The sequence below is a fragment of the Oryzias latipes genome, chromosome 8 (assembly GCF_002234675.1).
Source record: "Oryzias latipes chromosome 8, ASM223467v1".
Lineage (NCBI taxonomy): Eukaryota > Metazoa > Chordata > Actinopteri > Beloniformes > Adrianichthyidae > Oryzias > Oryzias latipes.
In genome coordinates, this window is record NC_019866.2 from 20,525,772 (window position 1) to 20,539,361 (window position 13,590).

General features: G+C 41.5%; 1 protein-coding gene across 5 annotated transcripts in view; it reads left to right on the top strand.

The window, feature by feature from the left end:
- The window catches only part of LOC101154782 (myosin-10), a 71,477-nt gene that overhangs the window by 32,063 nt on the left and 25,824 nt on the right, over nt 1-13,590 (top strand). For 3 of the 5 annotated variants that reach the window (XM_020705467.2, XM_020705466.2, XM_020705469.2), the window contains 3 exons: nt 9,964-9,991; nt 11,645-11,747; nt 13,067-13,096. In XM_020705467.2, coding sequence (XP_020561126.1) covers nt 9,964-9,991; nt 11,645-11,747; nt 13,067-13,096 — 161 coding nt within the window. The remainder of the gene's footprint in view (nt 1-9,963; nt 9,992-11,644; nt 11,748-13,066; nt 13,097-13,590) is intronic. The other 2 variants (XM_020705468.2, XM_020705470.2) reach the window with 1 other exon arrangement.

Sequence of the window (13,590 nt, forward strand, 5' to 3'; positions counted from 1 at the left end):
GACAAATAAAAGCAGAAACTAGGGTAGCCTGAGCTGTTCAGGTTCAAACTTCAGGTTCCCCCCCCCCATTGACTGTATAGAAAAACCGGACTGAAGGACCCCCCGCCCCCACCCATGTTGTTTTAAACCGAGAGTAGCCGCTGGTTCCAAGAAGCCAAAATCCTCAACTGAGAAATAAACAGTTAATACTCAGTCAATTACATTTGTCAAACTAGTTCCACTACCTTTTTTTTAAAAAACATTTTCTTGATAATTATTCAAGTTATAGGGGTGTGGCCTTCCATCAAGCTCCCCATTGGCAAGAATGGTTGCCATAGAATTGTTGACTCAGACCGCCTCTGACCATGGTTCCATCATGGCGGCATCATTGTGAAAAAATGGCGACTGACTTCATTTGGTTGGGGCTGGAGTTAAACCATTTCCTGTGGGTGATGTGATACTCACTCAGTTCAGTTTCTTATAACGTTCTTTTCTTTTTTCTGTTCACTTGATACGCTGGGTCATCAGTAGCTTGAAAAAGAATGTGGGGTACTGTGCTCAAATAACATAAACTACACTGTCAAGGAGGTTTTTCAACATTTCAACATTTGCTTTAAAATCATCCATCGCTTCGTTTCAGAAAATTATGATCCTCAGTTATTTGTAAATTGAAGTTCACTCACTCCCCGAAATAAACGTGAGGTCAGAGTGTCTGATGGTTTAACTCAACACAACTCCTGTGGGAAGACGCGGTGTGGAACTCCGCCCTGCATCTCTGCTCAACTTAAGCCTTATCACTGTTGTTCAGAAGCTTCCAAATGTGACATTTATAAACTGCAGGTATCCGTGGCCCATAACACATCCCAGAACCCCACTTCCACTGTCTGGGAATGTGAATGAGCTCCATCCCACTCATGCCTGTGTGCAAACACACTCAGAGCTTTGTTTCTTTGCTTTAAGTAGCTCTGGACTCTGTTCGCCCCTTCTGAGCGAGCAGGGTGTCATTTTTAAGTTGGGTCTGCACTCATACGACACTGTCAGCATGTTCTGCAGCCATCAGGGGCTTGAATGAACCTTGGTGTTTGTGTATTCATGTGGGTAATCCTCACAGAGTTTAACAATTAACAAGGGAGCAGCTCACTGGCTTTCCATCCGCGTTTCTATGGTGTAAAGCGGTTGCCATGATGTTAAAGTTTTCACAGTGCTCTGCTGCTTTTTACAACTTAGTTTATAAAGCAAATTATGAGAGTTTGGTGTGGAAATCCTGCATCCAGTCAGACAAACTGAAAATTCATTAAAATCTTAAAAGTATTTTTTTTTCCTTATCAGAATTATTGTTTTTTTTTACCTTTTCTTCGACAGTCCAAGATGTTCCCTGCTTTTACCTGCAAGTGGCTGGGATAGGCTCCAGCAACCCCGTGACCCCAAAAGGGATAAAACAGATTAGAAAATGAATGAATTTATCTTTTTGGTTAATAACAAGAAAGTGACATTTTGTTTTTCATTTCTTCTCAGAGAGCATACATTTTCACGTTAACAGCTGACTTTATATCCAAGAAGCTAAAAAACAACAATGCTTGGGTTCAAATTAGTGTTGCTAAGGATTATTGACAATAAATAGATGTAATTATGATCCATTCACTAAGAATGTTCTGCTCTCTTAAGGTTTAGGGATGTGGGCTTTTTTTTTGGGGCTGTGGTGAGAAACCCGCAGAACTTTCTTGAATCTTGATTGCTCCATTCTGAATCCACGGCTTTTAGCTGCCTGGAATTTCAAGATAGTGTTATTCTATCCACAACATTTAACACCAAACTTATCTGATTTAGATCACCTACAGCCAGATGTTTTAGGTTGTTACAGCTGTTCATGAGCTCTTGTCACATGAGAAGGAAAATCTGGTTTTAAGGCAAACAGAAAATGTTTTATTTGTGTCTAAAAGGGGGCTTTAATATATTTTTTCATAAAGATTTGCTACCCTGACACAAGGTCGAACTAGACTGATAAAACGAAAGGTAGTTGTGGTCATGATTAGGGCTTCTGTGGATAGATGGGAGGAGGGAGGCTGCTCTGGAATTTGAAGAATGAAGGTTTATTTAATCTTGACGGGGGATAAATTATTGGCAGGAAAGAGAATCCTGCTAAGTAAATCTGGCTCATCTTTTACCACGAAAGCCAGAAAAGTTGAATCTGTGCGATTTGCTGCTGTCACAGGTTTTTGAGGTTTGATTAAAGATGAATGACTTCTAAATTCTGAGAGGATTCAAGTTAAAAGTAATCCAGAGAGACTTAAGAAGTTGTCGAGTTTAGATATGAACAATCAATTGTCAAATCAAATCTATTTTTACTTCGAAATATTACTTTTTGGATCGATTTCCCTTGAGTGACGGTCAGCCTTAAATAGCAGATTCTGGCAGACCATTTGGTGCCTCGTGGTGGGAAGCAATTCTTTGTCTACAGTCCAGGTGGCGAGCTGTGAACTTCGACTGATGTTTTCAAGAGATGTAAGGAATACTTTCCTGAATCCTGCTGAAATACTTTTCCCTGATGGACAGTCCCTCACCGAAATTGTAGTCAAGAGGTGGTCATAAAGTTCCTCAGTGGAAAATCACCAAGGGTGGAAAAGGTTCAGCCCAAGCACTTCAGGTCTCTGGATGTGGTAAGGCTGTCTTTGGTTACTCGCCTAGATGAAACAGTGCCTCTAGACTGTCACACTGGGGTGGTGATCCCTCTTTTCAGGAAAGAAACTGGAGGGTTCATAGGAATCACTCTACTCTCCCACCCTGAGAAAGTCTGCTCCAGAATACAGTGACCGGAAGTCAAACATCTGATTCTGGAGCAACGGTGCGGCTTTAGTCACAGTTGTGTAACAGTGAATCAGCCCCACACCTTACTCAGAGTGCCCTGAGGGTTCATCAGCGTTTGCCCATCCAGTTTGCATGTTTTGAGAAAAGTGTTTGATTTTGTTGCACATGTTGTTCTGTTGGAGGTGCTATGGAAAAATGGGGTCCATTGTTAAGTTTCTTTTAAACATGTTAACAGTAAGTTAAATATTCTCTGATTACTAGCTAGTCTGGCAATAAGTCTGTCCAAAGAGGAATGTTTTAAGTCTAACTTTGAATGTAGAAACTGTGTCGGCCTCTCTTCCATGAGTTGGGAGTTTATTCCATAAAACATGCTTGGTGGCTAAAGGCGCTACCTCCAACTGTGCTTTTACAAATTCCAGGAACCACAAGCAGTCCTGCATTTTGTGAGCGAAGTGTTCTGTTTGGGTGGTAATGAAATCTTTAATCTAGGATGGGGTCATACCATCTGTAAGGCCTTATTGGTCAGCAGGAGGGTTTTGGACTTAATTCTAGAATCAACTGAGAGCTGGTGAAGTGAAGCTAACACAGATGTGATGTGATCTCTTCTGCTAGTTCCTGCTAACAATCTAGCTGCTGCGTTCTTCTTCTTTTTCTTTTTCCTGCTGTATTACTAGCAGATGTCTGTCACCTACAGTTGGAAGGGGCTTGGAGCCAAATCTTGTGAATCTTTCTCCAGGCTTTTTCTTTCACAGCTCTATTCTGATATATGAAAGACAGCTGTCATAGACAGTTGCTGGTGTCATATCATTCTGATTTAAAAACCTGCGTAGCAACCACTGAATGCAAGAATTTTGAACGTTGAAGCCCGAAATGCTTAAATATGTGCTTTTACATAGACTGTTCATTGGAAGTGGCCGCTTGAATATGTGTTGAGAGCCGTCTGTGGTTTCTCAAACCAGAGCAGGAGCTTGGTTTGTCGGCATCGTCTCTGCTTTTTGCAGATGATGTTATTGTGTTATAGTGTCATTCAACCAGAGCCTTCAGTGTAGACTGGAGCAGTTCACTGTCAAGTGTGAAACGGCTAAAATGAGAATTACGGTAGTTCCTCCAATTCTGACGACATGATTCTCGATCAGGAAAAGATGGTTTGCTTTCTCGGGGTAGGTGGAGTGGTCCTTATCTAAGTTTAGGAGTTTAAGTATCTCAGATTCTTGATCAACAGCAAAGGAGGGATGGAGTATGATACTGACAAGCTAACTGGTGCAGCGGCTCCATTGATGGAGTTGATGTATCGGTTCATTTTAGAGATAGAGGGGAGTCAAAAATGCAAAGTTCTCAGTTTATTAGTATCAAAATGTTCCTACCCCCACCTGGTCATGAGCAGGTTATAAACTTGAAGATAATCTCAGCAACAAACGATCGGAAGAAGTTTCCTCTGCAGGGTTCCTGGGATAAGATGAGGAGTTCAGTCCTCCAGTCTGGTAGCCATTGCTTTTCTTCATTAAGAGAAGCCAGTTCAGATAGCTCGGGCATCTGTTTCAGATTCTTCTTGGACCCCTCCTTGGAGGGATATTTTGAGCATTACCCGTCAGGAGAAGGCTCTGGGAAAAACCCAGGATGCACCAGAAAGACTGTCTCTTGGCTGGCATGGGAGCGCTTTGGGGTTCTACAGCAGAACTGGAGTCAGCACTTTGGAGTGCGCACAATTCGGTCGCACATGGAATCTAATTTCTCAATGATCTCAGGTCCCACCAGTGCACCCAGCCATTCTAGGTATTAAAAAAACAAAATACCACCATGATTCTGAAAGTGTCCCTGTGATCCAACTCCAGACTCACATTAAGCCCAGATCACAGCCTTAAGAATATGAGATAGTATGTCAGAGATAGTGAAAGCTTCACGCTCACCACTATTTGGTCAGGGTCCAGATTTACCTGTCTGTGTGGATCTGGCCTCTGATGATGAGATGAAAGCAGGTTTAAAGAAAGACTGAACCTGTTTTATTAAGAGTAAAGGCCTGATCTGTACAAATATTATAAAGCCTTGGTCTCACTGAAAACAAGAGGCTGAGATGGAGGTAGCGGAGATGAAGATGTTGAGGTTCTCCTTAGGAGTGACCAGGTTAGACAGGATAAGGAACGAGTACATCAGAGGGACGGCTCATGTTGCCTGTGTTAGCGACAAAGTCAGAGAAGCCAGACTGAGATGGTTTGGACATGTTCAGAGGAGGGATAGTGGATATATTGGTAGAAGGATGTTGGAGATGGAGCTGCCTGGCAGGAGGGCAAGAGGACGGCCAAAGAGGAGATACATGGATGTCTTAACAGAGGACATGAAGTTGGCTAACGTTAGGGTAGAAGATGTTCATGATAGAGTGAGGTGGAAAAGGATGATTCGCTGTGGCGACCCCTGATGGGAAAAGCCGAAAGAGAAAGAAGAGGAGGTCTCACTGAAAACTCGCATACTGCGTTTGCTTAGCAACATGGACTAATAGTGGTGGCGCTTTGATTAGAGACCATCATAATCAGTCAGAGCAGGTCTTATGAAGAGTCTTTACTGCTGAGGTGCAGTGTAGCCCATAATAGAAAAAATGTACTGTGATTATTGGAGTGTGTGTGAAGATGATGGCTGCAGCCGTGTATTTGTAACAGATTCTAATTTAGAGTTCAAACACTGAAAAAGCTCAATTTATCAATAAAAAAAACATTTCATGCTGAGATAAGATAAATGATGAGATAAATGCACTCCAGAGTGTCCCCTCTCCCTTTCAGCAGCAAATGAACAGCAGGACAAAAGGTGACCCTGGAACTCTGTGGTGTTAAAAGCAATCCAGTTGACATTTTGGGTTCACTTAACACTGTGCTGGTGCACCTAAGAACCAGTTCAATGTGTTAGTTTGGAGCTCTGTGTAGGATGTTTCTGTAGAGAGGGACTTTATTCCCACTGCTGCCCTGAGAACCTGGCTCTGGATAGGCAGAAGAAAGATGGATGGACTTTCTGTTAGATCAACTTCTTGCCTTTTTTAGGCAAAAACAGATTTTCTGTTTATTTTTTGGGGGAAAATACATAATTGTAATAATGAAAGTTCCACCTTTGTTTACTTTAAATCAATAGTTAAAATACTGGGTTTGAAATTGAGATTTTAACATTAATTTAGGATTAAATTAGTTTGCATAAAATTATAAATTGAATTAAACCATAAACTAAATCAAATCGATTCCACATTTTGACAGTGATACTGAGAAAACAAAGAACTCTTCAAATGGAAACATTTCATTGCCTCAAAACAGACTCGTAGATATGGAAGCAATCAGGCGTTGCACAATCCATGGAGGGAAGGTGAAAGGAAAATTCAGAATCATAGAAGGAAAGAGGGAAACCCAAAAGGAGGGGAAACCAAGGAGAGGTGATTTAGTGAAGCCATAAGGAGCCACAGCAAAGACAGCCCTTTTACAGTTCCTCCTTTGCTTTCCCAGCCAGCATGGCATGCTGGGTAAATTGACCCAGCAGTTAGTTGCTGTGGTGATAGAAGGAACCAGCTGCTGCCAAAAGGCCTGGACAGATACACCTTTCTCCATATCCACGTCCTGTTAAAATGTTTTCTAAAACAGATCCGAGTAAAGCACATAGAATAATTAGATAGAATCAAATTTTTAATTTTTCACACTAAAACCATAACTTAAGTTCCAAAAGGTTAATTTAAACCCAATTTCCATCATCACTAGCTGAATTTGAGGCAATGCTGAAGTGAACATGACTGTTTTGATGCAGATGCAGGAACAACATTGATAGAATGGTTTCTGATTGGACGTCCTGATGGACTCTGAACATGACACTTTTGCTCAATCAGCTACTGTTATTAAATGAAAACATAAAAAAAAGATCATTTATCTTCTACAGAAGTGAAAGTACTCATTGCACCGTCTAAAGTAGGGGTTCCCAAATCCAGGCCTCAAGGGCTGGTGTCCTGCTAGTTTTTCCAGAAATCCTCTTTGACCTGCTGTTGATTACCTGGATCAGGTGTGTTTAGCTAATAAGGAGCTTTAATGGCAGGATGGTGGGAAAACATGTAGCATACCCACCTTGAGGCCTGGATTTGGGCACCCCTGAAATGACTCAGTAAGTTGATTTTTTTTCTAGTTTATGATTGGTGTTAATTAAAGCTGATGCTTGGTGATTTCTATCAGTGTTTGTTGAGTTATTTCAACTTGAATCCTGAAGTCATTAAAGAGAATTGAATTTTCTGGAGGTTCCCTAGGAATATTCATGTTAAACCCTCTTTCGATGTTGTTCAGCTCCTCGTTTGTCAAACACTCTGATTTCAAAGAAGAAGAACATGAACATGAAGTTGTGGCCCAAAAATTGACTTCTATTTTTCTCCTTTGCTCTGGTTTTACTTTATTTATCCAGACAGACTGTTTCCTGCTTTACAAATCACCTTTTTCAGGCCAACATTGTAAATAAGAAATTGTTCTTAATGTTTTGCCTGGTGAAATAAAGTATATATTTTCTTTACCCACTAGACCACTAAATTGTGTTTTTAGTAAGACAGTGTAGTTGTGTTCCATTTTTTGGGCACTGCGATTTCTTTTTGTTAAGGAATTCAGCATTTCTTTGTCACACAGACCTTTTTCCTGACTTTTAAGTAGCTAATACCAGAGAGCTGAGGTCACTAACTCTGCAATACAGCATAACTGCTTGTGCTTCTAGGCAGTATAGTGTGTCTTTAATATTTATGGTGGGTTCCAGAACATTGTTTGCATTTGTCCAGAGGGACTTTTGGTGTTCTGCAAATGCTCTAAGGTTACATCTGACAGGCATCAGGTCTGCGCGGAACCGACTTAAAGCACGAACAGGAAGAATAATCAATCCACCACAGCTGAAGTTTGAACATGTGTCTCAGTATCTGGGCAGAACACATAGTTGGAACTGAGGAACTCATTTATCATCCACACTGTTTTTTAATGGTTTCACTTTGACCAAACCTCACTGTCTTTTGTTCACATTTTTTTAATCTAGTGAAATGAGATTTCCACTTGAAAGAAAAGGCAGATCAGCAGCTAAAGGCAGCAACGTTTCCTGATCTGGATAATTGTATGTGTTAGCACACAAAAACAAGGTAATTCCTGAGGTGAAAGATAACACCCAAAAGCGGGTCTGAGTCATTTGGTGAAAACTGAGCCCCTTTTATTGGGGAGGAGTGAACCTGTTTTCTGTTCTCTACTGAAAAGGAGTTTACCTTTCAAACTGATCCTTTCTGGTCAAGTGTTGGAGACAAACTCCACGTTTTTAGCTTCTGGCCTGTGTTCATGCCATTTCCATTATCTACAAAAGAAAAGACAATGACATCAGCTTTATCAGCTGTGTTTTCCTACTTTAACTCATGATGTCAGGCTTCAGTCATGTTTTATATCAGATTGTACTTGTTGTTTTAACTGATGACATGTAAATTAAACCAACTGAAACCAAAGGCAGAAGCAATTCAGAGGCTGACTGAGATTCTTTAACAAGACCTACTTTTGAGATATATGCAACCAGCTTCATTGTTACATATTCTGCATTAGATTTATGTCTCAAAAAGTCTGAACCATTCCTATGATTATCATGTTTCAGCACTAGTATAAAGTCCATACAGTTGGCTCTTCTAAGGTTGTATTGGTGCGGGAGGTCAGTCAAAACGCAGCTTTGGTTACTAGTCCTGATCTGGGCTGATGGGCCTAAAAAATCTTAAGTTACCTGTTTGAATGTTGAAGAATGGGTAAAATATGTCCTGTTGTGCACATGTACAGTCTGATAATACCATTAGAAATGGAGAACATTGAATATTTGTAGAGAGTTTTATTGACTTACAATCCTTCAGATGGACAACCTTTGGCTCTTTCTCATTGCAGGTGTGTAACAGCAGTTGACTGTATACCAGACACTGACAGTAAATGAGAAGTGGACTGAAAAACCCCTCCCGTTCCAAACAGGAAGTTACTGCTGGTCCCACGAAGCCAAAATCCCATAGTCTTCTTCTGAGAAATAAACAGCTATCATTCAGTCACTGTGTTCATCAGAATAACTATTCTTTCTCTAATACCTTTTATGTTCTTGCTAATCCAATTTTTGTTTTCATGATGTTTTTGCTGTAGCACAAGTTATTCAAATAATAAACTGACAAATCAGATGCTTCAATTACAGTAGGTGGCTCTGACTCCAACATTTGAAGCGTTGGATTGACAGATTCTCCCAAGCCCACTCTCGGTGGAAGGGGTGTGGCCTTCTAACATGCTCACTTCTGATTGGAAAGAGAGGTTGCCATTGAAATGTAGACAGACCAAACACGGCTTACTGAGGACAACTGGTACCAAAATGGCGAAGTCCATATCACGGAAAAATGGCGACTGAATTGACTTCATTTGGTTGAAACCGAAAGCAAGGCAATTTTTGTGGGTGACGTCACATGCAATCCGTCCAGTTTTATATTATAGAGTCAATTATACCAACACTGAACTGAGTGAACCCCTCCCATTTTGTGTTCCAAACAGGAAGTGCCCACTTGCTCAAATAAGCCAAAATCCTATGGACTTCTGAAGAGAAATAAACAATCATTCTGTTCATCGTTTTTTTTTTCTATGCACAAATTATATAATTTATAAACTGACCAATTAGACGTGTAAAAGTATGTGGTCTCGTGTTGAACATTTGGCAGATTCTCCCACGCCTCGATTTGACAAAAGAGGTCACCATAGAAATGTTTACCCAGAACAATCCCTACTTGCTTCAAGACATCGTCTGGTTCCAACATGGCGGTGTCCGTATCAAGAAAAAATAGCAATGAATTGACTTCATTTCATCAGAGCCAAAAATAACTATGGGTGATATCACACTCACTCAGTCCAGTTCTCTTATACAGCCAATGGTGACAGCACATCTGTTTCCTGATTTCCTGCAGACACAGGGATGGATCTAATTTGAGAAGAAAGTAATGTGTTTTTTTACAACATTGTCCCAAGTCTTTATGTCTTAAAATAAACATAAATAAAAAATCATGCTAGCACTTCAGATGTATGTAAAAAAATGGTTATTTCTTTTTCCAGCTACAAACAACAGGTGCACCAATAATACAACATCATCAGTGGCTGTACATCCTCAAAAGTTTAAAGGAAACACTAATTTTATTTTTCTTCTGAACAGATCGGGAGGACCAATCCATCCTTTGCACGTGAGTGATGCAACCTTTTTCTCCCTTCTTCACTCTTTGCTTCTGTGTTGAATCTGTGAGTCTAAGCTTGAACAGGTTTACCAAAGGGTCCCATTTGTCATTAACAAATGAGTCACACATAGACCTACAACAGCAAACAAGAGCACAAAACAAAAGCCGCTGGATTTCTTGGTGTTCCAGTTTCTTTTATTTCTACAAAGTGAGTCGTTTTCCAAATCCTTCAGGGTTTCTCTCTCTTGCTGAGTCGACCAGCCTGCTTCTGTGTTTTATTTTAAGTGCAGTTTCAAATAACTTTTTGCGGTTCTTGGCCTGTCTAGTGGCTCTGCCCAAAGCTGAGGGAGTTATGAGTGTGGTTTTCAGGCCAGCCCCATCTTCTGAGGCAGAAAGTCATTAAGTGTCATTCTCTGTCAGCCTGGCACGGGTCCGATGCTCTGAGCAAACAGACAAGCAATGATCTTTGTCCAAAACACACAAAATACACTCCTGTTAGGTGAGACAAACAACCAATGCAACCAAAATAAATTTGAATGACAGTTTTTCTTCTTTTTTTTTTGGTTTGATACAGACTTTAAAAAAAGTTCAATGCTGTTGCAACGTTAGAAAACACTGGGCTGCACTCATTAAACGCCATCAGCTTACAAGATTAAAAAAAATGATGGACAGTCAAAATATAATTCATTATGTTTCCATTTCAGATGTTATATGTCTGAAAGTTTTAAAGTAATATTTCTTCTCATTTTCAGTGTGACCTTAACTGAAACAAACACAATAAAGGTTTAGAGAAGTCCTTTTGATTAGAATTGTTATGTATTTCAGACCTTTCACTAGCCGAGAAAGCCCTCTCATTCAGCAAACACGTCAAAACACGATAGGATTCTGTCTTAAAGTGAAAGTCGCATCAGTTAAAACACACCTGGATGAGCCAGATTTGTTCTCCCTCCCTTGGGACAGTGGTAAGCCCACCATGTGGTGGTTTTGGTGATTCCTTGAGATCCTTACACAGTTTAGTGAAGGAAATAGAACAATTGGTCAACACCTAACTGACCCATTTTCCTTGGTGTTCAAGGAAAATGAACTGCTCTCGAGAAACAACTTGGAAGCGTCTGTAGAAGTGCAGTGTTCTGTGTGCTGTTGTACTAATAGGCAGCTAGACTAAAGCCACCGGCATGTCTTCATGCACTTTGACTGGTTCTTGCTGTTGGTTGGTGCTTTCTGAGCTGGGGGACCTAGCTGTGGGAAATGTGGAAAGTCCGCCTGAAGACAGCTATCATTAGAGACGGCCCTGAAATGCTGGCCTGAACACTGGCTTACCAGACCGCAGCATTCTTCAGAGAAACTACCAACAAACAAACAGGAATAAACAACAGATAGTCAGAAGGACGCTTGCTCCTTCTGCCTCCCGTCTCTGCGACTGATGCCTTTGGTGTGAGCCGTAACCACAAACATGCCATATGAGTTATTTTGGTTTGCCCCTGATCTTTCTGCACCTCGCTAAACTGTAGACAAATGACCCAGATTACGTCTTGTAATATGGTTTTGCCAAACAACCTGTAAATTTGATTCATTTTCAGGAACAAAAACATTTGATTTCCTTTCACTCAAGCCCTGTTCTTTGCTCCCCGCTCATGCTGCTGTCTAAACTCTCCTTTTCAGAGGTGAATCAGGAGCTGGCAAGACCGAGAACACCAAGAAGGTCATTCAGTACTTGGCCCACGTCGCCTCCTCCCACAAAGGACGTAAAGACCACAACATTCCTGTGAGCCACACCGCCTGCAGACACTCTGCTTTGTCCCTGCCCAATTATGGACCACTCATTTATTATTCTAACACCTCTCCTCTGCCCTCTGAGGGGCAGATTTATTGTCCAAGGCAAACTAGGGAATGGTCATACATCGTAAATACAGCTGGGGGGGCGGTCCGGTTTGGTCCAGCAAACGCATCTAGAGTTTCAGTAACAAGTAAAGCAGTCTTTCAGGAGCAATGTTAATGAGCCTTATACTCACTAAAGCCTTCGTCACATCCACCTTTATGGGGGGTTGAACCATATGGGTGCTGCTGGTCTTTGGGTTTTCCGGTCCCAAAGAGCGGCCGCAACCTAAAGAGAAAGAAGTAGGTGTGTCTTGCAGTTCCCTTGAGACTCGTGTCGCCACCTTAAAGGACGTCAATTGAACATATCATTGCCGTGCGTGTGTTAAATGTATCGTGAAGTGTTCGTAAGAATAATGTAAGTCACACGCACTTATGACGTACAAGTGACTCTGTCGTACGATGTCCCTGTCCTATCGTCAGTAAGGTGCAAGTACTGGCTCTTTGCTGATGCTTCACACGCAGGGTGGGCACATAATATGTAGGACGGCCACACAAACTACGCTCTGATTGTGTAATTTTCTCATTTCTAACAGTGCATGCATGGAGCGCCCACCCGCACACATGTATCACTTGAACAGCACTAATGAGCTCCTTCATCAGTGGGCAGGATTTTGAGGAGGTTGAAATTCTGAAAAATCCGTAAACGTCGCTGTGTCTCATCTACTTCACCTTTACTCACCCTTACCGTTATTGAGGTTTTCACTACAACCTATCGCCCACACCATGCCCGTAGAAAAATAGGCAAGAACTTTTTCGCCCTATGGACTCATGAGCGGTCTACAACTCTCATTTTTGTGCGGACCACCTGTGTGCCCATCTTTTTGGCCTATCCACCCCACCTGTAGGGGGAGTTGTGACTAAGGCTTTAATGAGCTTCAAACTGACTAATGAGATTTTGCACAGGTCCTTATGTCCTATGCTAGTTTAGTTTCATATTTGCTGATTATTTCTTTGCTTTTAGCTAAAAAAGTGTGGGATTTGTTTAGTCTAGAGAGATTTTCTAAAATCTCAAACCTGTACTGTAATGTTCTTCTGTTGTACTGAAGCCCAGCAGTAGAGTAGAAAAAGCTGCCTGACACTCGGTCATCTCTAACCTTTGCACCCCTCCCTGCAGAAGTGCAGATGGGGGTTCTGATTCCTGTGGCTTGTGTCTGACACACGCGCTTCAGGTTTTAACACTTGCATTTGTCTATCCATAACAAACAGCCCGAATCTCCCAAAGCATTCAAGCTACAGGCAAGTGCCCCCCCCCCCCCCCCCCCAACCCCAACCCCCGTGTGGTCTGTTGTCATGTTTGTGTGCATCGGCATGCTGCTCGGCTCCTTCCACAATGATGCTGACAGACCAATCTCAGCTTCTTGCTTCATGAGGTATTTGTTTGTGTTGGCTCACATTTCTGCTGTTTTTTAGCCCAAGCTGCCATAAACCCAGCGGGCTGGTGATAACAAAGCTGTTTTATCAGCTGATGGAGGTTCATTAGATCCGCTGGAAATTGGGATGCTATGTTAATAGCTAATGGGTTTCAGAGACCCGCTATGAAGTTCTAATGGAGCCTGACCGGGTAATTTTGTGCAGATCAAGTCGAAGCCACACTAAACATCTCCTCCTGCTTTTTTTTTTTCATTTTAGTTGAGCTTTCAAACATGCATGCTTTAATTTGGTAAAACCCTTTGATGAAACTTTGTTACTTAAAGAGCATTTTTTTTCATCTTATTAGTGCATTTTTTTGT